The 22,989-nt window shown below is 38.2% G+C and overlaps 3 protein-coding genes across 3 annotated transcripts in view; 2 read left to right on the top strand and 1 right to left on the bottom strand.

Annotated features, from left to right (window-relative positions):
- LOC144202718 (potassium voltage-gated channel subfamily B member 1-like) overlaps positions 1-11,178 on the top strand; it is a 34,973-nt gene extending 23,795 nt beyond the window's left edge. Inside the window, exon 3 of the mRNA XM_077725624.1 lies at positions 5,295-11,178. Coding sequence (XP_077581750.1) covers positions 5,295-7,037 — 1,743 coding nt within the window. The 3' untranslated portion in view covers positions 7,038-11,178. The remainder of the gene's footprint in view (positions 1-5,294) is intronic.
- A 1,210-nt stretch (positions 11,179-12,388) lies between these two features.
- Positions 12,389-15,223, top strand: LOC144202719 (retinol dehydrogenase 10-B-like). Its single transcript, XM_077725625.1, has 5 exons — positions 12,389-13,029; positions 14,158-14,256; positions 14,506-14,651; positions 14,757-14,888; positions 14,958-15,223. The coding sequence occupies exons 1-5, from the start codon at positions 12,580-12,582 to the stop codon at positions 15,076-15,078; spliced, it is 948 nt and encodes a 315-aa protein (XP_077581751.1). The 5' UTR covers positions 12,389-12,579; the 3' UTR covers positions 15,079-15,223.
- A 126-nt stretch (positions 15,224-15,349) lies between these two features.
- On the bottom strand, positions 15,350-22,613 carry cse1l (CSE1 chromosome segregation 1-like (yeast)). Its single transcript, XM_077725623.1, has 25 exons — positions 22,458-22,613; positions 21,501-21,590; positions 21,206-21,348; positions 21,014-21,115; positions 20,792-20,937; positions 20,554-20,644; positions 20,344-20,451; positions 20,038-20,130; positions 19,779-19,946; positions 19,579-19,708; positions 19,424-19,489; positions 19,039-19,241; positions 18,874-18,958; positions 18,597-18,658; positions 18,376-18,512; positions 18,032-18,135; positions 17,862-17,959; positions 17,626-17,776; positions 17,337-17,545; positions 17,157-17,254; positions 16,994-17,079; positions 16,838-16,919; positions 16,510-16,656; positions 15,873-16,104; positions 15,350-15,800 (listed from the first exon to the last, which is right to left on the bottom strand). Exons 2-25 carry the CDS (start codon positions 21,583-21,585, stop codon positions 15,711-15,713), a joined length of 2,916 nt encoding a protein of 971 aa, XP_077581749.1. The 5' UTR covers positions 21,586-21,590; positions 22,458-22,613; the 3' UTR covers positions 15,350-15,710.
- Positions 22,614-22,989: the final 376 nt, after the last annotated feature.

Genomic DNA, 22,989 nt, shown 5'->3' with positions numbered 1-22,989 from the left:
TCTTACACTATTTTGCATCATTTCCAGCTAGAAGCAACCCAAACAAATACAATTGGCCACAGGTATGAATAATTTTGGGCTTAAATGCACATTCTTTTTCCAGTGAGTCAGTCACACACACACACACATACACACACACACACACACACACGTTGCAACATGATGCTTTAGGAACAAAATAATGTATTATTGAGAATAGTTAGTCCTTGGACAAGATTCCCCATGAGGTTCATGCTGTTTGTTATGTGATAAAACCCTTCTTATCCTGTAGCAAAATAATGGTGGAAGAGAAGAGAACAATTTGAAGCCCAGAGTGGAAACGTGCCAGAAGATTAGAACACGAGGGTTATGATCACACTGCAATTTCCATTTGTCTACCGATGGTGTAATTCTGTCTATGTTCCTCCTTGAATAAAACCCAGATATTATATTCCACAGGGGAAACTCCCTCTGAGGCAACAAACCTTCCAATGGGAGAAAGGTCAGCCTTTAGCACACAATGGCACAAAACATTTATTAGGAAAGATATAGCACAGTTTGAAGATTAGACACTCTACCTTGCACTCAAAAGAAAATAAAAGGCGAGCCACAAAGTGATAGAATCATTTTATTGATTCAGCTCTTGTTGCGCAAAGTGTGACTCTGTGCAGACATGAATTGGCGTCTTGCTAGTGTGTCGTAATGGAAAATCCAAAAGGTAGCAAACTGATTTTTTATTTTCTTGCGACACCAAAAAGTCATCGCACAGGTAATCTTCCTATCAATTAATGTTAGCTTTATCTCAACTACCGTATTTTCACGACTATAAGGCGCACTTAAAAGTCTTCAATTTTCTCCAAAATAGACAGTGCTCCTTATAATCCAGTGCGCCTTATATATGCAAAAAACGCCTGAACTGAAACAATACAGTTAAATATGCAGATGCTATCTTAGTTTACAAAATCTTCCATCACATAGCTCCTCCTCCACTGCAAAATTTTATACAAAAAAATCAAAAACATCAACAATGGCTGGCTCTAGAGGTGACTGTGTAGTGAGTGCTTCATACATGGAAGTCAATAGCAATTACCATATTTTCACGACTATAAGGCGCACTCAAGTCTTAAATTTTCTCCAAAATAGACAGTGCGCCTTATATATGGAAAATATGCCATTCATTGAGGGTGCGCCTTATAATGTGGTGCGCCTTATAGTCGTGAAAATACGGTACCGAATTGGACTCATTTTCTTCACATTTGTATTCATTTCATGCAATAACCTTGAGGAAATTTTTAATGTGATAATAGTATCTGTAATACCTATTGCTCATCCTGATATACATTTGGATTAAGTAGAACAGCATTTTGCTAGGCGGAAATTGGTCTGAAAGCTGCAGCTGCCACAGAAATGCAAACTAAAACCTTGGTTCATGTTACTCTTAATTATAATTACCTCCAGTAGGGAACATTATATTTTCATCACACTTTTTTTTGATAGCCGCATGACTATATGCAAAGCAACGAGGCAATTGAATGGAAAATGGAATGAGCCAAGAGCAGGAAACTTTATGTAATTTCAAGGTCTGTGAGAGTGATAACTACTCTATTTAATTTCTTAGAATGTAAGTTTGATGTTTTATGATTATCTCTAATGATAAAATGTACATGATGATCCATTTGATGTTGAAATCAAGGCCGCATTAAAAGGCAGCCTTCAAAGGAAAGAAATGTCATCATTTTTAATGAGAATAAAGTCGAAAGATCATTTCTAGGAAAATTAAGTAGCTAAATTCAATGAACTTTCACGTCATGTCCTCAATTTTTTTCCGTTTCCTATTACAAATATTTCCTGGAAAAATGTTTTGCCCCCCCAAAAAACATCCTCAAAAACAAGGATGTATGAAAATCATGATTTCTCTGAAATAATTCCAAACCTTTTAATGTGTTTTATTGCAATTGAGCCAATAAAAATAAATTATATTACATATTCAACATACACATGAGAAAATAGGCAACTAGAAGAATGTTTATCCTGTCATAATGTTTGGATATTATCCTCTCTCTATTTGTCTATCTCCCTTTCCTACATGTTTAATAAAAATAAGGGAGGTCTGCTCATTTACACCTTTTTCAGGACAGGATATCAAGTGGGAGGATATTAAATCTTAACTCTCCGGCTCTCTGGCTCTGTCCAGAGTTAAATGAACACGGGAGGGAATGTTGCTGTGCGTTTGTCATTTGTTATCAGTGTTGGCGAGATATCTAACTGTACAGATTATGTCAACAGGAAGCGAGGCAGGCATGTGGAAGTTATCATTAAAAGCTAATGAAGCAATGAAAGACAAAGGCCGAAAAGAGTCAATGATGTGTGACTCAACATGATGCCCACAGCTTCAAATTGCTATTTCCTGGTGTGAGATTTGAATTTTGACTTGGATGGAATTTGCTTTTTCTCCTCTGTTCTTGGTTGTAACTTGCCATTGGGTCAAAGTGGCGGCCCAGGGGCCAAATCTGGCCCGGCACATCATTTTGTGTGGCCCGGGAAAGTAAATCATGAGTGCTGACTTTCTGTTTTAGGATTAAATTAAAATAAAAAGTATATATGTATATTAAATTTCCTAGATTTCCCCCTTTTAAATCAATAATTGTCATTTTTAATCCATTTTTTCTGTTTTTAGTTCAAAAATCATTTTGTAAACTCAAAAAATATATTTAAAAAAGCTAAAATAAACATTTTTTTAGATCTATAAAAACGGAATATCCAAAATGTCTAAAGGAAGTATTTTAATTTCCTTTGTACTCTTTTTTTCAACCACAACAAAGCCAGCAAAATTACAAATATTATGCAATTTCTTTATGAATAATACACCAATGCCACACACATGAAATGAAAGACAAAGACTTTAAGAAGAAACCTTTTGTATCCATCTTTAAATGTGTCATTGCTTCATCTCACCTTAACATGTCTAATCCAAGTATGTAGACGTGAGAGGTGTGGTGATGAAAAGAAAAGGTGAATATTCAGGTGTTGCTTCTGTGAACAAAACACGTTTCTTCTGTTCAGTCTCACCGCTGTCGTTTGCATTCAACGTGATTCATTAGCATGGCAGCCTACACCGTGCGTTCAGCTTGATTAGACCCAACGGGATGACCAAGCTTCCTGCTGCAAAGCCCACATTAGAAGAGGGGGGGAAACTAGCCTGTTTGTTGTTGTTTATACTCACAAAATACTGCATTCCATATTCCTTTGGGATTTATAGGGATTTCGGACTTCTACCGCCGCACAGATTGCCCTAACGCGATGACTCCGAGTCTGGCCTGTCACCCTTCAGGGTGTTGTTAATGTGTCACATTAACTTGTTTTATTGTGTGGTTACTCAGTGGCTTGAGAAGAACCTCTCTAATGAGTCAAATGTGAATCTTTTCATCCATCACTCGTTTCTCTTGGGATCTAAATCCAACTATTTTCAACAAATGGGTTTAAATTCTTCCGCGGGCCATTCATTTAATGGTCATTTTAGTAGCACAAGTCTTTACCCATGTGAGACAAGTCACCCGTGCTTTTAGGTCCACTACATACAAAGGTCAAGGTGGGTGCAGGAACATTCACCTGTCAAGATTAATTAATGTTTGTGAACACTGATGAGGGGAAAATAATCCTGCCCGACATTGTCGTGGTATGAAGCCATCCTTATTGACCTTGTACTAGATTTCACACTACCGTCTGAGGACAGGACTGATGGGCGTGGCCCAGGTTGCATCAATAAACTCCTTAACCTCTCGTACCTTCACTGGGTATTGTGCTCAGCAGATTAGATCATTACACGACGATGACTCAAAGGGTTTTTTTTGCTACTCACTCCACACAATTTAGGAATTAATTTGTACTGTAGTGGGTTTTGCCCAACTTATTTCCACGCCAGGACTATCGTAAATATGTCTTGTGTTGCCATATTGACAATCATTTATTCATTTTCCATCCTACTAGTTCTTCACAAGGGGTTGTGGGGGTGCTGGAGCCTAACCCATCCAACTTTAGGTAGCACCGATTGTGTGCAAAAAAGTGGAAACAATTTCCATGAAAGAATTCCAGTAAAATACTTCATGTAGCATGTTTGATGACAACCCTATAAAATATTAATTTTGTTTCTCTATGCTTGCTATCCTCGTCCTTGAGTAAATAGGAAGAAAAATACAGTATACTACATGCTTTGGTCTTATTTCAGGTTTAATCACTGCTTTTGGAAGAGAAATGTATTTGAAATACATGAACTGATAAGAAATTTTATTAGATGTCATATCAAATGAGTTGACTGACACAAGTGCAATTCTAAAGGGTGAAATGTAGGTCCCCATCTGTTCCAGATGCTTCTTTCTAGTTGAGGGGTACCAGACGTGTCCCATGACATGTCAATGGCAACTTTATTATCAAATATGATGCAGTTTTTGGCTCAAATGTACTTGTTTGTTTTATGTTGATGATAAATATGGCCTTCAAAATGAAGCCTTGCCGAGCACTGGGTCAAGGTTTGGCGAAGGACAATCTGAACACAGATGGCAGAGAGGCTCCCTTTATAAATACTTTTTTTTTACAAGCTGAAGTCACTGCCCATGTTGATGGTGATGGGGATGTGTACACTAGTGTGGGAGCCTCGCAGCTTTGGGGTCAAGGGTTCAAAGCTCTAAAGTAATGACATGAATAGATGATTTAGTGACTTTAACCAGTCAAATTGAAAATGCAGGAATCATGATAGCATACTGTTTAATAAGAGCAAATTGGTTTAATGTAGTGATCAATTACAATTGAGTTGATAGTATACTGTTCAGTGGCCCTGATTAGAGGCAAAAAAATATAAAGCATGATTTATGTCACCCCTTTTCTAAAAATAGAATTATATTTACACTACTATGGTCCGTTCTAGAATTTTAATGAGCCTTTCTTTCACATCAAAGAGTTTTTTAGTCCAATGAAACCATCAGATTTGTATTCTTAAGTATTGAATTTGCATAACAGACCCCCTCTTTTTATTCTTCACTGATAACATTGGAAAAAGCTTTTTTTAAATGTATTCTTCTGTGAAACTTGGACGAATATTATATGAATGCTGAAAGTCTGAGCTTTAAAAGCCAGAAAACCCATAAAAATACTACTCAGCTAACATCATTAAAATGGGTTAAATTTACTCATAACAGTGATACACCCATGTAATCTAATATTATTATATTACGGACCAAGGAGTTAGCTTCCATGTTTGACAAACAGGAATACATCTGGCTTCTTTCTCATTTAATTTGATTGTCTGTGTTTACTTCCAGATCCTGGCCATTATCTCCATCCTCTTCATCGTACTGTCCACCATCGCCTTGTCTCTAAACACACTACCAAATCTACAGGGTACCGATGAGTTTGGTCAACCCACAGATAACCCTGAATTGGCCCATGTAGAGGCCATCTGCATCGCTTGGTTTACCATGGAGTATCTCCTCCGCTTTCTTTCCTCTCCTAATAAATGGAAGTTCTTTAAAGGTCCCCTCAATATCATTGATCTACTGGCCATCCTACCCTACTACGTCACCATCTTTTTGACAGAGTCCAACAAGAGCGTACTGCAGTTCCAGAATGTTCGTCGGGTGGTGCAGATTTTCCGGATCATGCGTATTTTGCGTATTTTGAAGCTAGCTCGCCATTCCACGGGTCTTCAGTCACTAGGTTTCACACTACGCAGGAGCTACAATGAGCTAGGCTTGCTGATCCTTTTCCTAGCCATGGGTATTATGATCTTCTCCAGTCTGGTCTTCTTTGCAGAGAAGGATGAAGAAGATACCAAGTTCAAAAGCATCCCAGCTTCTTTCTGGTGGGCGACGATTACAATGACAACAGTAGGATATGGAGATATTTATCCTAAAACCCTCTTGGGAAAGATAGTAGGTGGTTTGTGCTGTATTGCAGGCGTGTTGGTAATTGCCTTGCCAATCCCCATCATTGTCAACAATTTCTCAGAGTTCTATAAAGAACAAAAAAGGCAGGAGAAGGCGATCAAAAGGAGAGAGGCCCTGGAAAGAGCAAAAAGAAATGGCAGTATTATCTCCATGAACATGAAGGACGCCTTTGGCCATGACATAGTACTCATGGACATCATGGTGGAAAAAACAGAAGACAAAACAGGAAAAAAAGTCCGAGTGAATCATGTCCCTCTAAGCCCGCAGAAAGGAAAGCCTCAAGTTAAGTTGGAAATCAGTCCTGATAGTCCCAAGCACAACTTGGAATCGTCTCAGGCGAAGCCTTCGGGAAGCCCTCAACATCTCAGTGCTCACACCCTCGAGGAGATGTACGACAACATTGCCAAGACTCAATCCCAACCGGATCTCAACAGCAAGGAAAAGAGCCATCTGTCTAAATCTGGGAAGCACAAAGCGGAATTTGAGATGGGAGTCGGTACGGATGTGAGGAGCATGTCCAGCATCGACAGCTTCATCACCTGCGCCACAGACTTCCCCGAAAGCTCTCGTTTTAACATTCACGGCAAGGTGAGCACAAACCCCCGCTTGGAACCCACCTTGGAGAACGAGAATGAAGGTAATAGCATGCCCGTTCATGGAAGCGGCCCCAAAGTATTGCAATGTGGCAATCCACTCAAGGGCGCTTCAGTCAGGGTTACTTTTGGAGGAGAGCGGAATTCAGGGGTGCGGTTAATCTCAGACGGCCCTTCACTCCAGAGCCCAGAGGTTTCAGTCTACACTTCCGCAAGCAGCAGGACACCCAGCAAGAGCCCGGAAAACATACCCACACATATCTTCACATTCCACGACGCTTCCATACACAAGTTTATCGACGCCGACACGGACGAGGAGGAGCATTTACACGACGGATCGGTTGTCAATCCTGCGAAAACACTCCTGGACAGAACCGGTACTGGATTTGGGCGTCAGGGAGCCAATCACATGGAGGGCCTCCAGAGGAAGTTGGGAAGTAATAGCACACGTAAGCGAGATAGGCAGGAAAACCACACGGCTGAAGTACGGCAACTCCAGGGAGATAATAGTCATTCAAAAACGTAAAATTGATATGAGACGACACGCATGGGGAAGAGACGATGGTGCAAAAGCACAGAGTACGCTGAGGAGTAGGCGAAAAAGATACAACACGACATATCTCTCTAAAAAACGGATTGAAGATAATGGGACGTTTTTTTTAATGCTCCGGTTCTATTAGTCATTTGGTTGAGGCTCACAGTGTTCTTATAAAACTTCAGTAGAATGTTGTAGGAAAGGTAATGCACTGAGATTTGTAGAAGACCATTTGGGAGTTATTTTATGGAAACTTTACTTTGTGTACTATCTATGACTGCATTGCGCTACCCTCTTGTGGCCAACCCACACACATCAGAAGGTGAAGACGAAATTAATAACCGGAAATATTTATACTTCTGGTTATATAATGAGTTAAACTTTTAATTCAAGGAAGTTATCAGAATAAGATGCATAAATCTTTATAACATAAGATGTAAGGCAATTTTCTTGCACCCTAAAAGCTTAAACCAGGCATAGTGCATTACGTTTTCTACCATTTTCCACTAAATTCTAACGAGAGAATGCTAAAAGGCAGTGAAGGCCCATTTGAATGCGTACATTTTGTAATACTGTTTGCGCCTAGATTATCATCCACTTCTTAATGGAAAGTTTATCCAAAAAAGCCAGGAAATTCCCTTTAAAGTCTCAAATGGAACAACATAACATCTTCAACTGAGTTCACTGTCCATATACATATATATAATATTTATATTATTTTATATTATTTTTGGACAGTGTGCCAAAATTCCATTGTAGCAGAGTATTATATTAATGACTAAGTTAAAGAAAGGTTGAAATGTGCTATTAGTTTCTTAAAATGTACAGTATAGTTTGTCTCTTTCAGCCACCTTCCTGAAAACTGGCCTTAGTTGATCGTGTCCTAAGATTTGTCTTTTGTGTAAGTTAAACAGATGCAACATAACAAATGTTTGCATAATGTTTCTTTCATAAACAATGTTATAGTTGGCATATTGTTCCCGGCCTCTTTAGTGTCGTGTTAAGCAGTGTTTTTGTCCCTTTTGTGTTTGTTTTTGGACAAGCAGACATAAACAAAAGGCTGCTGGACTTCCCTTCTTTCCCCTGAAAGACAGCACCTTAACATAGAAAAGAAATATATCTATTTACTTGTTTTGTTCTTGTTGTTTTCAGCGTGTGGTGCAAATGGAAGTTTACTAGCGTTTATGCCACCGTTTCCACTGTTTGTGTTTTCAATAGTAGCCAAGGGCATCTCTAGGCAACATTAAAATTATGTTGTGAGCAAATTGTAAAATGTAATACTTCAAAAATTAGGATATTATATGAATACATGTTTATTGTACAAGGAAAAAAAATCATTTATATTTTTAAGAGATTTTATAAAAGAATGGACTCTTACATTTAATAATATCCTATCCTGATAGTTGTATATTATTTTGCACTTGCATTTATTTAACAATGTTAAGCAGTAGATTCCTTTGTAATGTTTGCTCTTTTAACCCAATCGTTTTCCACTTTATCTTTTGTGCAATATGAAGAACCAAAGACAACTCCTCTCTAATAGCTCATAAAGGTGATGACTTTGTTTGCAACAGAAGTTAGAATAAATGTATGACTAATTTCAGGGAGCTCATTTATTGGAGGAACTCTGCCCTTTAATTAATGTCATTGCACTTTTTTTCATTTCCATGACAGTTGTCAACATCCAGAAATATTTTGGGCATAAAAATTAAGAGCAAATGATCCCATTTGAGAGTTTAGTTACACTATTTTTATTGAGAACCATCCAGTATTTTAACATTCTCACAGTAAAATGAAAGTAGCCGCAATTGCAAACAGGTGCATACACACTCAGTAAAGTGGACAATCGCTGTTTCCATGGTGACTAAATAGCACTTAATTGATGCAAGAAGAGATCTAATTTAGACTGACAAAGATGTTTTACATGAGCCTTGGGCAAAAGCACATGTTTTTTTTAATGTTTTTTGTGATTCAAGTCCATTTTTCACAACCTTTATCAAATTAAAATGCGGCAAAATAAAACAAAAGAATGATTACAGCACATTCAGCCAAAAAGCAATGTAGCAATGTTTACCTATCCACATGTGGGTACTGAAGGTGAAATGGGAACAGGGTTAGAGCAAGTGAAGCTGTCATTCTGATTAAGATTGACATCGGTGATGAGTGCCGCATAGTCGTTTTTGAATCATGAGGCCATTACTTGCACTTCTCGTGCCCTTTTGGAAACAAAGACGCGGGCCAATGCGCTGTCAACGTTGAAGTATAGCTCAATAATACACACAGCACTCACGCACTCTATTCTTTATTATCGAAACCCACCCGGGTCCGTTGAGCAGAATAACGATGCAAAAAATTGCCTGAGGGTCGAGACATCCTTTGTAAGGATGTGTGATCATTCTATAAATATCATGGTAGGCATGCAACTGGACATTTTGGGATAGCAGAGGAGGCTCGGTTACACCAATGCCTTTGGACAAATGAACAAACTAACCAAGGGAACTCAGTATTCAATGCACATAATAGTTAAAAGCCTTGGGATATAGCACTCTGAAATTCATGACACGATTACATGACAACAATCTTTTGAATTCCATCTAGAATAGGACCCAAAAAAAGTAGGAATTGACTTTAAAAAATGTTGAAGCTTTTCGAAAGACGACAAATAAGCATGAAATTAAGGCTTTTATGGTGTCAAACTTGTGAAGTTGTAGTGTTAGTATGGCCCATATGTATTTTGTGAGGCTAAAATAAATAATTCTAACTAAAATGATTAAATAAGGACCTAAATTTGGGGTAAAACTATTTAATACATAATAATTTTAAACAGCATTGAGTGGTAAGAAATATAAATAATTATTTGGGTTTAATTATTCACTAATTAAACTTGAAGCTAAAACAGCTGGTAATAAAGGGTAGTGTAGCCAATGTGTATTTTTGTTTATTTTTGTTCTCGCACCCCAGTTACCCTTGTGAGGATAAACAGCACAATAAATCAGGGGAGAAGCAGCTCTGCTCTGTTTTACATGTCTCTAGAAGCCTAAAAAAATCTTGATTATTTAATTCAGGTGTATTAGAGAAAGTAAATATGGAAAACAGAGTGATATATATATATATATGAATGACATCCAAATCTTAATATTGTCATTTGTTCCATATTTTCTAATTGATAATCATGAACTGTGTTTTATCATACTTTTTAAAACCTTGAAAAATATATTATATCAATAGGACCTGTACACTTTTGCACCAAGGATATCAGCCATTTCTTTTTTACTGTCCCTTCTCATATTCTCGGTTTTTAAATTATTTATTTATCTGTTTTGGGGTAAGAAAACAGGGCTTATGTCGACTTTTTTTTTTAATATATTTACCGTAGCAGAATACATATATTTAAATATTTTTCCTCCACTTCCCGTAGGAGGAATAAAAAGCCATTCCACTACAGTCTACATGTCAAGTTGTAATGAGAAAAGGTTGTTCTGACACACAGAGAAAGGCGATTAGTATTCATCACACAATCACACATACTTTACATAGTCGCAAATCTGAGTGGAGATGAGCTTCTCAGCAAAAGAGTTTCTTTTTACACAAGGCATAATCTATTTAAATGATCATTTGGTTCTTTTATAGATTAATTTCTAGTATCCTTGCTCATTTTTATACCTTTATGCCCTGTTGGTAGTCATTATTAATAGGATCCTTGTTGTTAAATCCTATTTTTGTTGTCTAAAAACAAAGAGATGGTCATTTAATGACTTATTATTCAAACACAACAAGCCACACTAGCAGTTTAAGACAAATAAATGCAACCATATGGCTCAGTTAAACCAATATTACGGCACTTTGAGGGTGAATGTAACCTCTTCAGTCCTAATTGTCTTGATCTGTATTGGCAGTTTTAATGTCTGTCAAAAAATATTTGTTGTAATTGTTTTCTTTCAACAAAAAAAAAAACAAAAAAACATTATACCAGTTACCTTTGTAGAATGTTAACATCGCATGTAGCGCTGCCTGACAGACTGACCTTGTAAATACAGTCAATGATGTAGTCTTAAATTGTGGGATGGTGAGCAATTTTAAAGCAATTGTCACATTTTGACAGGTGATTAATAAAGGAGATATTCCAGACTAAGTTCTATGAGTCTCACTTTCTGGCATCTTGTATTTCCAATGCAAAAAAAAACCAAAAACACACTACAAATAAGAAGTTTAAAGCACAAAATTGGAAGGAAGATTGTAGTGATTGTGGTTGCAACTCATGACCAACTTTTAAACTGCAGTACCCTCATGTGGTCTTACATGAGTATACACTCAAATCCTTTTTAGGTCGACTAATATATATATGACTGCTGGATGCATTATTGGATGTATAAATAATGGATGGGCAGACAGACTTTTAACCTCAAGTTTTAACTTGGTGGCAAAAATAAGAAAATTACCTGAATATAATGTGCAGTATATATTATTATATATTTTTGGCTGCCTAAAAAAATACATACATATAGTATATATATATTGTTGTAAGCCACATTCCAAGAATAAACAGTCCACTCCAGTCACAACTTCAGACTTTGCCAAAGATTACAAAAGTACCCTTTAAATAACACACTACATACAACTGCTGTTGTTTGTCTTTTCTTTTTAAGTCCACGTTTTCCTCATTATGCATGAGAAAAATTCTACATATTTAGGATTTGTGTCCACGTGTTAAGACGTTTATCACCTTAGCATTGCAGTCTGATAAGGATAATCCACTTTACATCATTACTTCATTCATAACTCATAATACTACAATGTTTACTTACACATGGACTGCAGAAGTAATGCTTGTAGATGAAAATAAAATAATTGTAACTGACTGAGAGATGTTCATCAAAATAAATGTGATTTAGGTCATACAAAATTGTTGTTTAGTGGTTTAATAAGAATGAATTCTGCTTATCTAAGGTTCGGACCTGTGTGGGTTTTCTCTAGGTACTCCCACATCCCAAAAACATGCATGGTAGGCAGGTTGGACACTGTAAATTGCCCATTGCTATGAACGTGAGCGTGAATGGCTGTACGTCTCCTCGTGCCCTGTGATTGGCTGGCCACCAATTCAGGGTGTCCCCCACCTGATGCCTGAAGTCATCTGGGATAGGCTCCAGCACCCTCCGTGAACCTTGTGAGGATAAACGGTTCAAAAACTGTAATCATGTTCTACAGGTTTACAATTGACAACAGCAATAATAATCCAAGGAATTATACATATTTTGGGGGGCGGAGAAGTCTAACAGTCATGGGTTGTCACAAATATTCTGAAGTAATAAATAAAGGATTGTGTGCAAACCATAAATCTCCGCCTGAGGGGAGTTATGAAAGCTCAGGGGCTTGCTTTGTCACTCACTTTCTGACATCGGACGAAAAAAAAAGGCTTGTTCTGTTGGTGCCGCCAAGCGTCAAGTGAAAATCCTAATCCGGTTATATAAAATGTTCATCCAATCCGCATCGGCAGCGCACGACAAAGTTCTCCTTGGCAGCAGGCAGCACCACCATGATCATCCTCGTGGATCTGCTGCTGATGCTCATCGACCTGACTTATGCCATTCTAGCCGCCGTAGTGCAGACTTTTCTACGGCCGAGACTCAAGAGCATCGATGGGGAGTTGTGCCTGATCACCGGGGCTGGGGGTGCTCTGGGTCGCCTCTTCGCCCTGGAGTTCGCCAAGGAGGGCGCCGAGTTGGTGCTGTGGGACTGTAACGGGCCGGCCAACGAGCGCACCGCGCAACTGGCCCGGGAACTCGGCGTCAAAGTGCACGCCTACACGGTCGACCTGTCCCGGCGGCAGAGCATCTATGAGGCGGCGGGGCGGGTAAGGACGGAGGTTGGAGATGTCTCCATGCTGGTCAACAACGCGGGTGTGGTGGCCGGGAGGAGATTGTTGGAGTGTCCCGATGAGCTTTTGGAGCGCACTCTACTTGTCAACTGCCATGCTTTATTTTGGGTGAGAAGCAAACTATTTAATAGTGGAAGATGCTCCTTAGGAGTAAAGAATGAGAAAAACAGACAAATGATGGGTGGAATGATTCATACATCTATATGTACATACATTTCTGGGGTTGAGGTTTCCATCTCAGGTCAGTCCTCACTTTGTGGAGTTTGCATGACATTGACAGTTATACATATTAAATGGGAGGCAGTTATTGTCTGATTATGTTTCATTGCTGTTAAGTCAATCTAATTTGGATTGAATGTATTGTTGAAAAAGTGTTTCTAGCTTATCCTGATCCTCAGTTTGATAAATAAAAGTGGAGGGATTTCAAGTTGGCCTTTGAATTGTTTGTTTGTTTGTATTTAAAGCGGCCCTTGAAAAAGAATTGGACACCGTGTTAATTAGTATCAAAATGTTGGCCTATATTGTATTATTCAAGGGCCTTGAATTAAATCGTAGTACATTTCACACTTTATAATTTCAGCAAGTACTTTATCGTCATGGAATTTGTGATTTATACTCCTGATACAGACGCCAAAAGTGATATTAACGATAATACTTCACGACGAAAGAAAGGGTGCTACATAGTACCTGAAAGAATTCCTCTTTGTGTATTTGTATCACACAGATGGGGGAACCACATGCACCCATCCAATCGCCTGACACACATTATGCAACATCTATTCAGTCGGTATTTGTGCATTGGAGTGTGAAGGAAGCCTTCATAGTCGATGTGTATGGGCACTGAATTTCCAATAGAGCTGGACAGACCTCGGGAAATGTATATTTTGCCCACCCCTGCTGTAAAGGAGTTCTCACAGCATACATAACAAGCAGTTAAGGCATGTGATTCAAATGTTGATCCTATTATATCGGTCTTGTGCTAAAATATGAAAGCTCATTATAAGAGCACAACATATTTTCATAGTAAATTCCAAGTCACAACATTAGGTACACCTACAAGAGTCTACAATATTCCAAAGAAGTCTAATATTTGGTTCCTCTCGTGCTATGTTCATAACAGGACAAGTTTTGAGATGTTTTCCAAAGTCCTTAACAAAAAAAAAAGTTAAACTGCATATTTCAAGAACAATGTACTTTCAAAGTGATCCATCATTCTAAATTTATTTCTAAATTTAGATGACCAAGGCCTTCCTGCCACAGATGAAGGCAAAGAATCACGGTCACATCATAACCGTTGCCAGTGCCCTTGGCCTCTTTAGCACAGCATGTGTGGAGGTAAGATAAGTTTTTCTCTCATGGATAGTTTGCCTACAACAAATTCCTATGCAAGGTCACTCAAGCAGTGCATGAAACACAAACTTAATTTTATCTTTGGTACTATTGTAATGCAATTTGAGGATAAAAAAACTAAGTGCATCCATAACTGTACATAACCTAATTATTGGTTATCATTGTTCTCATTTTAAACACTATCAGTGTCCAATTTTTTTGTACAAAATGCTAATATTGACCCTGTTCATGCAGGATTACTGTGCCAGTAAATTTGGAGCAGTCGGCTTCCACGAATCGCTGACCCATGAGTTATTAGCAGAGGAACTGAATGGAATAAAAACCACTCTAGTCTGCCCATACATTGTGGACACGGGGATGTTTGCAGGCTGCGAGATAAGGTGACATTCTGTAGTACATCATTCTGTTCTTTCATTGACATGTTTCAATTGGGTCACAGATCATGAGCCCCTTTCCTTCTTAAAGAAAACAATATTTTTTTCCAGGAAGGAGCTTCGTAGTCTCATCCCACCATTGGAGCCTCTGTACACTGTTCAGCAGTCCATGACAGCCATTTTAGCAGAACAGCAAATGATCTGCATCCCTCGACTTATGTACATCCCATTTGTGACTCGAGCGTAAGTCCAAAGTAGTATTGACATGTTCAGGCCAAGGTAGAGACTAATTTTGTACTTTTTCCTTTGTAGTTTACTACCCTGGGATGCAAATGTTGCAACATACCGCTTCATGGGAGGAGACAAATGCATGCTACCTTTTATCAAGAATGTTGAACAGAGGACATCTAACGGCCATGTTAAATCTCACTGAAATCTGTTCTCAGTATTAATACAAAAGTAAATTTTTCAATGAAATGGAATGTACAATTACGACAGATTTCAGTGGGAGCTATTTATTTTTACAAGAAATCTCAGGACATGATAATAGCAATAAAACAGTGATCTGATAGTCTCCATTTTTGGCCAAGATTTGAAACAGTAAACTAGTCAATGACACATCATCAGAGGGAAGATTGCAAATTCCTGAAATTGGAGTAGGCCAAATTTATAGAATGTAAAATAATTGGAAAAGACTGCACATATCCAAAGTAATGCAGAGGCCATAACCAATCTATACACGTGCCTCTTTTTATTCACATGAAAATCAGTGTCTAAACAGACAAGGCTACAGAAAACATGCAACACAAGATTCAAAGATCCAAAAAAAAAAAAAAAAAAAAGTATTCTTATCCTTTTTCTGCAGCTGCTGTAGGACCAAGTGATGACATCTTACTTGTTTCCTTTTCCAAGATTTGGTTTACAACAAACGCCATTGCTCAAAAACCAATATTGTGTTATTCTGGCGTTTGGTCATGGTCTTTAAAACATTTAAAAACTAATGAGCCAAAAAAGAACTTCTGAGGAGTTTCCATTGTGTCCTTTTGAACTGAACCACATTGGCATTCAGACCAGTTGTACATTGGCTCCTTGTAAATAAGCCTGCAGGAACCGTAGGGCGTCAGCATTCAGACTGCTACTCAGCATCGATGGAACCTACACCAAATATGTCATTTTAGAAATAGTTCCAGAAATTTAGCATTCGCTTAATAGCCTCTGAAAACATACCCTTCCAGGACAAGCTGTGGAAAGCTTGTGTAGCGAATGAGCCAACAATACTCTAGGATTGCCGACAGCTTCGCCGATGGGATCGTGTTCTTTCTTCCCAGCAAAGGCCAACTGCGAGAATGCGGTTTGATACCCGGGTGTGTCTTCGATGTCAATAAAATGCTCGTCATCTGGGATACTGTCATCTTCAGGCAGCTCGAAGAGACCGATGAGGGCTTGAAGCAGTGGGGTCCTGACCAAAAACATTCGGAGTTCATCATGTTGTACATTTAGTGAATTTTAAATTTGGAATGGTGCAAAATACTGCATGGTCAAGACAAATTACATTCAATTTTAATGGGGTTTGCAATTGAAAAACATTAGTGTATCAAGTAGTATGGTCTAGTGCAGAGATAGAGAACCAATGGCTTGGGAGCCATATGTGGCTCTTCTGATGGTGCATATAGCTCTACTTTCTCAACTTCACTTGGTATCAAGTTGGAAGCTATAACACAAGGTTTTAAAATCTTAATTTATAAGTGTTTGTATTGAAGGGCTCAATGCAAACTACGGCTTTATTTTGAAAATAATGAATTCAATGCCTTTTAAGACTGACCATCCAGTTACTAAATAAATATAGGTGGGGTTATTTGCTTACCATAGCTTAGTATATTCTGTATCCATCATGGCAGGACATTCAGTGAGAATCTTTGTTATGCCCACAGCGCAGATCTTTTTCTCAACTGATCCAGACACTTTCTGAACCTCTGGAATAATGATTTTCTCCAAAACCATCCCAAACATTCTGTCGAAGAAAACAAAGGGTGGGGATTTAGGATGACACATTGGTTAAACTTTTACTTGGTATAAAAAGTTGAAATTGAGTTCAACGTGTTCAAAATGTCACTTTGGAGGAATGTATAATATTAAGTGGTCAGGTTGACTTTACAGTGCAATTAGAGTGGATCAATACAAATTACACTTACTTTGGTTGGATGCTGTCAAATATCTCCTGTAGTGCAATAGCTCCGTACTTGACACAATAGAGGTTGATAAATACCAGGAAACCTATGCGAGTGATACAATAAAGGAAGCATTAAAAAGCCATAAGTTAATAGACAAAGCTAAACAAATGTACGTACTTTTGATAAACTTTGTGGTTTTGGAGCTTTGGAGTCTTTGGAACAGCAAAATGAAGATATGTTTCATGTACTGCGTGAGTGATTCTCTGACAAAACAGCAACAAGAAAACAAGTTCAAGACAGCCACTCTGTTTAAAGATGCTGATGTTGTTGGCTGACTTACGGGGGCATGTGTTCGATGATGCTGTTGAGCAAGTAAAATCCTTGATGGTCATTGGCTTTGGAGGCGATTAGCTTTTGAAAAACACCAAGTAGTCCAGGCTGATGAGAAAAAGAAAAAAAATAAGTGTGAACAGCTACATTGTTTTTTATCCTTTGTGTTTTCCAAAGTGCCATCACATACAATTTTGTCAGCAGCTGACGCAGCAATAGTAGCTCCCCCCTTTTCCATGTAGGCCTGAAGGAGGCGCACTAGAGGGGGGATATTCCCCGTGCGTTCCCAGAGCACAGGCTGCAGTAGGTGAGGGAATAACGCCATGTAGGATGAGGGAATGGAGTTGGAATGCATCTCCAAGAGGAGAGACATCACTTGAAATACGTATGGGAGAAACTCTGCGGCAAAAAACAATGGAGAGGATAACAAGGCATCAGCTGGCAAGCATTTATCGAAACTATAGATAGAAAACACTTACCCTGGACATCGTTCTGGAGGATCTCTGTGAAAACGGGGAAGAGTGCTTCCTCAAAGCTGCCAACAGTGGCGGGGTTAGCTTTGCAGGTGATCCGGACAGACAGGCAAAGGGACTCAAATAGGTAGTGATTAAAGTGAGGCTTGCTGGGGTTCTGAAAGTGACATACAACAAGACTAAGTGACAAGACAAATAGATCTAAAGATGTGGTGCTGATGCCAAAAGTGTGTGTGTGTTACCTTGCTGACTAAAAGAAGCTTCTGAGTGAGCTGATCAATTAGAGTGGGGATGTAAAGAACAATGGATTCCTGGAGCAGTGAAAAGCTCCGCATGATGGCTTAGGGGAGGAAAAAAAAGGAAAAGGCAATATTAACTAAAGAACTAAAGAATATTTAGTATTGTAGTGCACCTTTCATGATGTATTCATTCTCTGATGAACCAGGAAGTGCCATTGCCTTGAAGAGGTTGGTGAGGAGCATTTCAGTAAAAGGTGCCATCTCTGCTGGAGTGATGCTGACAAACAGACAAAATAGGACTTTCACAGCAGAGTCAACATAAAAGTAGCTATGTCCCAATGGTGACTTATTGAATAGCAAGATTTTAATATTAAATCCAGAATGCACTACATATAGCCATTTCTGAAAGTGCAAGCTTGAGCATAATGCATTATTTCTAAGTGTTCTGCCAATGACCATTTTAAAGCTGAATAAGGGTCTTTCAGCACATATAAAAATTTGATAATCTGATACTTACAGGGTTGTATTATTTGGGCCTCTCATAGTAAACAGTCTCTCCAATGCATGGGCAGCATACGTGTGTTCGACAGTGCTCTCAGCTTGCAAGTGAGCGATTAAGAGAGGAACAGCTTGCAGAAGTTGCTCCTTAGGAAGCTGAAAGACAAGAGCAAAAGGTTTTTAACAATTATTTTGAATTCAGATAATTATGCGACGAGGACACTTAAGATTTCAGCATACCTGGCTTCTAAAGATCATCACATATTTGATGGCATCTGATTTTAATACGGGGAATTCATTGACTGCAATGACATTAAGGCCGGGCATATTAATTAATATCAAAGTTAGATACAGAATACATAATAATAAACATTTTGGAACAGGGAAAAGGGCCTTCACCAAACTTCGCACAAAGCAGGAACATTTATATTTTATATTCTGACGAAGTGACAGACAAATTCTCCCCCAAAAATAAGAAAAAAATATTCCAATCACATATAAAACTAAGGTATCTTACCATTAGCAGATTTGAGGTCTGTGAGAATGTGATTGACAAAGAATTCTGTCAAATTCACCAGTTCATTGGCTTGAGTAATTCCATGCTTTGAGATAAAAAATAAAGAACCAATTATATGCAAATGTAATCATCATACTATAAATGCGCTAAACAAAAAGTCATCACCTTTTGCGTCTGTGCCTTGGATGCCAGGGACGTAACTAAATAGATAGCGGCATCTTTGTGTTTCCAGTTGGCGCTAGGGTTCTTTGCATATTCACCCAGCATGGAGTTCACGTATCCAGAGAATATGGCTGTGACTGGCCCCTCAAAAAATTTACAGAGACCCCTTACCAAGTCACAGGCTGCCCTACGACGAGTATCGATATCTGAAAGAAGAAGAGGGGGAGACTTAAGATTGCAGCGTTGCTCGCCACTAACATTCAAACACGTTAGAAACCAATAAATATTATATTTAATGAGAAAAATTCATCTAATTTGAAAATTCAACCAGTTGAATCAATCCCTCAAAAATAAGTACGGCATCACAAAACAATGATGTCATATTTACCAGAGCCTTCTAGATCCCTCCGGATGTATTCTTCAGAGTTATCTTCAAAAGCCTCCTCATCCGCACCTTATAATACAAAGAAGACAAGGTCAAAGGTCACTGAATGTTATAAGCACATTCCTAGACAGCATCAAAATAAATAAAAAAATACTTACTTCTGAACTCCATATTGGGTACAATGACCTTTTCACAAATGCTCGTTAGTGTATTCTGGTCCTCAAATAGATTTTTGTAATGTGGTCTCTCACAGACTGAAGCCAAAAATTGGATGGCATTACTCACAAGCTGTTATCAAACAAAAAAAGAGGTTAAATGCCAGCCTTAAGAGAAAATTGAAATCAATGCTTAACCTTACCAGGTCATATTTAACTTCCTGTCCTGTAGAAACTAAAAGGTTCCAGATGGCAGTGACAAATCGAGGAAGATATGGTTGAAACTCTTCGTCATACTTTTGAGCATAAAGTGCAGCGTTGTCACAGATTTGTGACTTCAAAAGCTCAAGGAGACCTGCTTCCTCCTCATCCTAAGTCATCAAAACAACCATTTAAAACACTTAAAATTTTCTTCATGGACATTAAAGTATATAGTATTTTTCTTGAAGCAAGTACACTTACATCCGTTTGTAAAAGTTTATTATCCAAAGTAAGAAGCGCATGGAAATTAGTCATCCAAGTTTCCATGTTATCCTCAAAAAACTCAGGAAGGTCCTGAGGAACATATTTTGGACAAAATGAATACATAATCAAGGAAGTCAATGGCTTAAAGTTAGTCATGTGATCTATTTATGTCATTCCCTGACTTAGGCATATTGCTCTTGAGATGGAAAAATCAGGTCCTTTTGACCAACATTTTTATGGCTAACCTGGACAAATTGTGGACTTTTTTTTGTTTTATTGGAAAATTTGGAGAGCAGAACAAACCTGAAAGTTAAGACTGTAGAAAAGCTTGGAGATCAGTGCAAGTGAGGAGAAGAGAACTTTCAAGGCATTGACATCAGTGGCATGAGTTTGACATAACTCAATAGTGGCCTGCAACAAGAACAATACTCACAGTAACTATTGACAATGTTGCTGCAAAAAAGTACTTGAATTGCTGGAAGGGTTACTACAAGAGAAATATTCAAGACAAACCTTGAACAACTCAGTCAATGGTGAAGCAAAGGTTTCAAGAACTAGTTTGATCTCCGACCAAAGCTCATTTGACTTAAATTCATGACGATACCTGGAGAAGACAAACAAACATGAAATGAAGCAAGAATCAATCAGTTTAAAGGTTATTATAGAGGATTGTATTGTGTAATGTAGTATTATACTTAGTGCATATACGGGGTTAGAATGTATACAAGACTTTTCCAGAAATTAGCTTTACCTCTTGAATAGAGAGTGTGCAGTGCGGAGTACTCCATTGATAATATGGAAGTCTCCACTTCTAAAGCGCGTCACCATCTCAGTTAGAAGGTCTGGCCATTTCTGAGGGAAGTCTTCCCTTCCAATGATGCTAATAGCGTCACTTAACTGAAAAGACCAATAAAGAGAGGCTCAAAAAACAGATAACAACAAGAAGTGAAACAGTTTAAATAAGATGGTTTACCTGTTTCTGAATCTGTTCTGGACTGCTAAGCATCAGATTAATAATATTTGCTTTGACTGCTGTCCGGTCTTCTTCCGAAATTTTGTTGGGCTCATCTTCAATCTTTTAGCGAAACATCATAAATCATGACAGTTATAAAATGATGTGTACAATCCATGACAAAATAGATATAATGAAGTAGGCAATACTCACAATTCGCCAGTTCCTTTTGATATAGTTTTTAAATGTAACAGCTGCACAGACCCGAATAACATTGTCTTGGGACTTTTCGAGCAAAGTAAGGAGTAGTAAAGGGTAGTTCTGATTTCCCTCCACGGATTCAAGAGACTTTTCAGCTATGACACAAAGAATAAAAAGCAGGTTATTTACAGTACAATACATTAAGTATGCAAATGCATGTAGATTTAATGTTTTTTCCAAATGTGTATGAAAATGCATGACAAAATAAATGTTTGTTTATTATTTTTTTTAGTCCTGCTCATCTTACCTGGACGTCTGACAGTCGGATCTGGGTTTAGTGTTTTCCTCAGGAACTCTGTGAGGATTTGTAGGTTGGCATCATTCAATGCCATGATTGCTTGATGAAGGAAAATAATAGTTTTAAACACCACTGCCAAAATGTATATTTGTAAACTTTAATTGACAGATGACCCATTGCCATGGTTGCTATAGCTACACTACTACATTCTCAAAAGTTAAAAAGCCACAATACTATGCTGGATTCCTTATACATTTTCATCACTCATTTTACTGTGATTATTTTTTCTACAAGTGGGTGACATATTAGTGGTTGTTTTGTCTGTATCTGCCATGCGATGGTCAGTCTAGGGTGCGTATTTGCCCAAAATCGGGTGGGTCCAGTTCCCCCAGGACCCTCACAGGCCATGGAAACAGAATCCCTGCCATTCAAAATACCAAAAAGGCTCGTTCAAAATGTGTTGTGAATTCACAATGCAGTCAAGTTGATCTGTATAAATAGTTTTTAAAAATACAAACGATGAGGTCATCACTGTACTGTCCTGCTGTCACTCGATGATTTAAACATTAGATCCTAATAAATTAAATATTAAGCCCAGCATTGACGTTAGCTCGTAGCAGCTAAGTTAGCCACACACGCTACAATCCTCCATTGCCTCAGCGATAGGGCTGATTCCAGATCAGCTAAAACCACAGGAAAAGTGATCGGTATCGCGTCAAAAAAACAATTAAAACTAAATTAACAATAAAAAATAAACAACTTTTTATTGTGTCATTATTGTATCCCATCTCTAAAGGCGCGATCGGAAGAAAAATAAGGAGTCAACACCTAGTAATAGAACATAGGCTAGCCTTAGCGCTACCCTGCTAATGTAAGGATAAAGTCAGCGCATTCCTCTTATTGGCGGTGAGATCTGTGTGCGATTTTGATATCCCAGGTATTGAAAATAATAGCAGACATTCTTACCGTGGCGGAGATGGTGATCTGTCAGTGTTGACAAGATGCAACAGTAGAAATCAGTCAGTGCACGTTCGCGATCGCCGTGCAAGCTTTCAAACGTCTTGAGCAAAAGGAACTGCGCGGTCACACATTTGCGCGTGCGCACTTGTAACAGCACCACGGAAAGCTCCGCCCTTAAGCAATGTCATAGCCAGTTCCTGTCAAAATCCATAATTCCATAATCATAATTAGGCAAATAAACCTCGCGTCCACAACTTCAAATGTACTCCAAAAACATGATGTTCTTGCATGTTTTTGCAGTTGTTTTGTCTCTTCATTCAACATTTTATTTGATGACTCAATTGTTTATTATTTTACTTTTGTAATATTTACATTTTATCCCTTTCCTTGGCCTAAATGCAATAATTAAAACATTTGAATCTGTAGTAGTATAGCAAAATATATAGTTTCTAGTTGTTTTAGTATTATAGAGCACTGTAATATTAAAGTTCAGTTATTTTTCAAAAGTGATCATCTTTATTGGAAATGTATACAATAC

Source organism: Stigmatopora nigra, chromosome 10 (genome assembly GCF_051989575.1).
Source record: "Stigmatopora nigra isolate UIUO_SnigA chromosome 10, RoL_Snig_1.1, whole genome shotgun sequence".
NCBI lineage: Eukaryota > Metazoa > Chordata > Actinopteri > Syngnathiformes > Syngnathidae > Stigmatopora > Stigmatopora nigra.
This window is presented reverse-complemented; position numbering and strand designations above follow the sequence as displayed.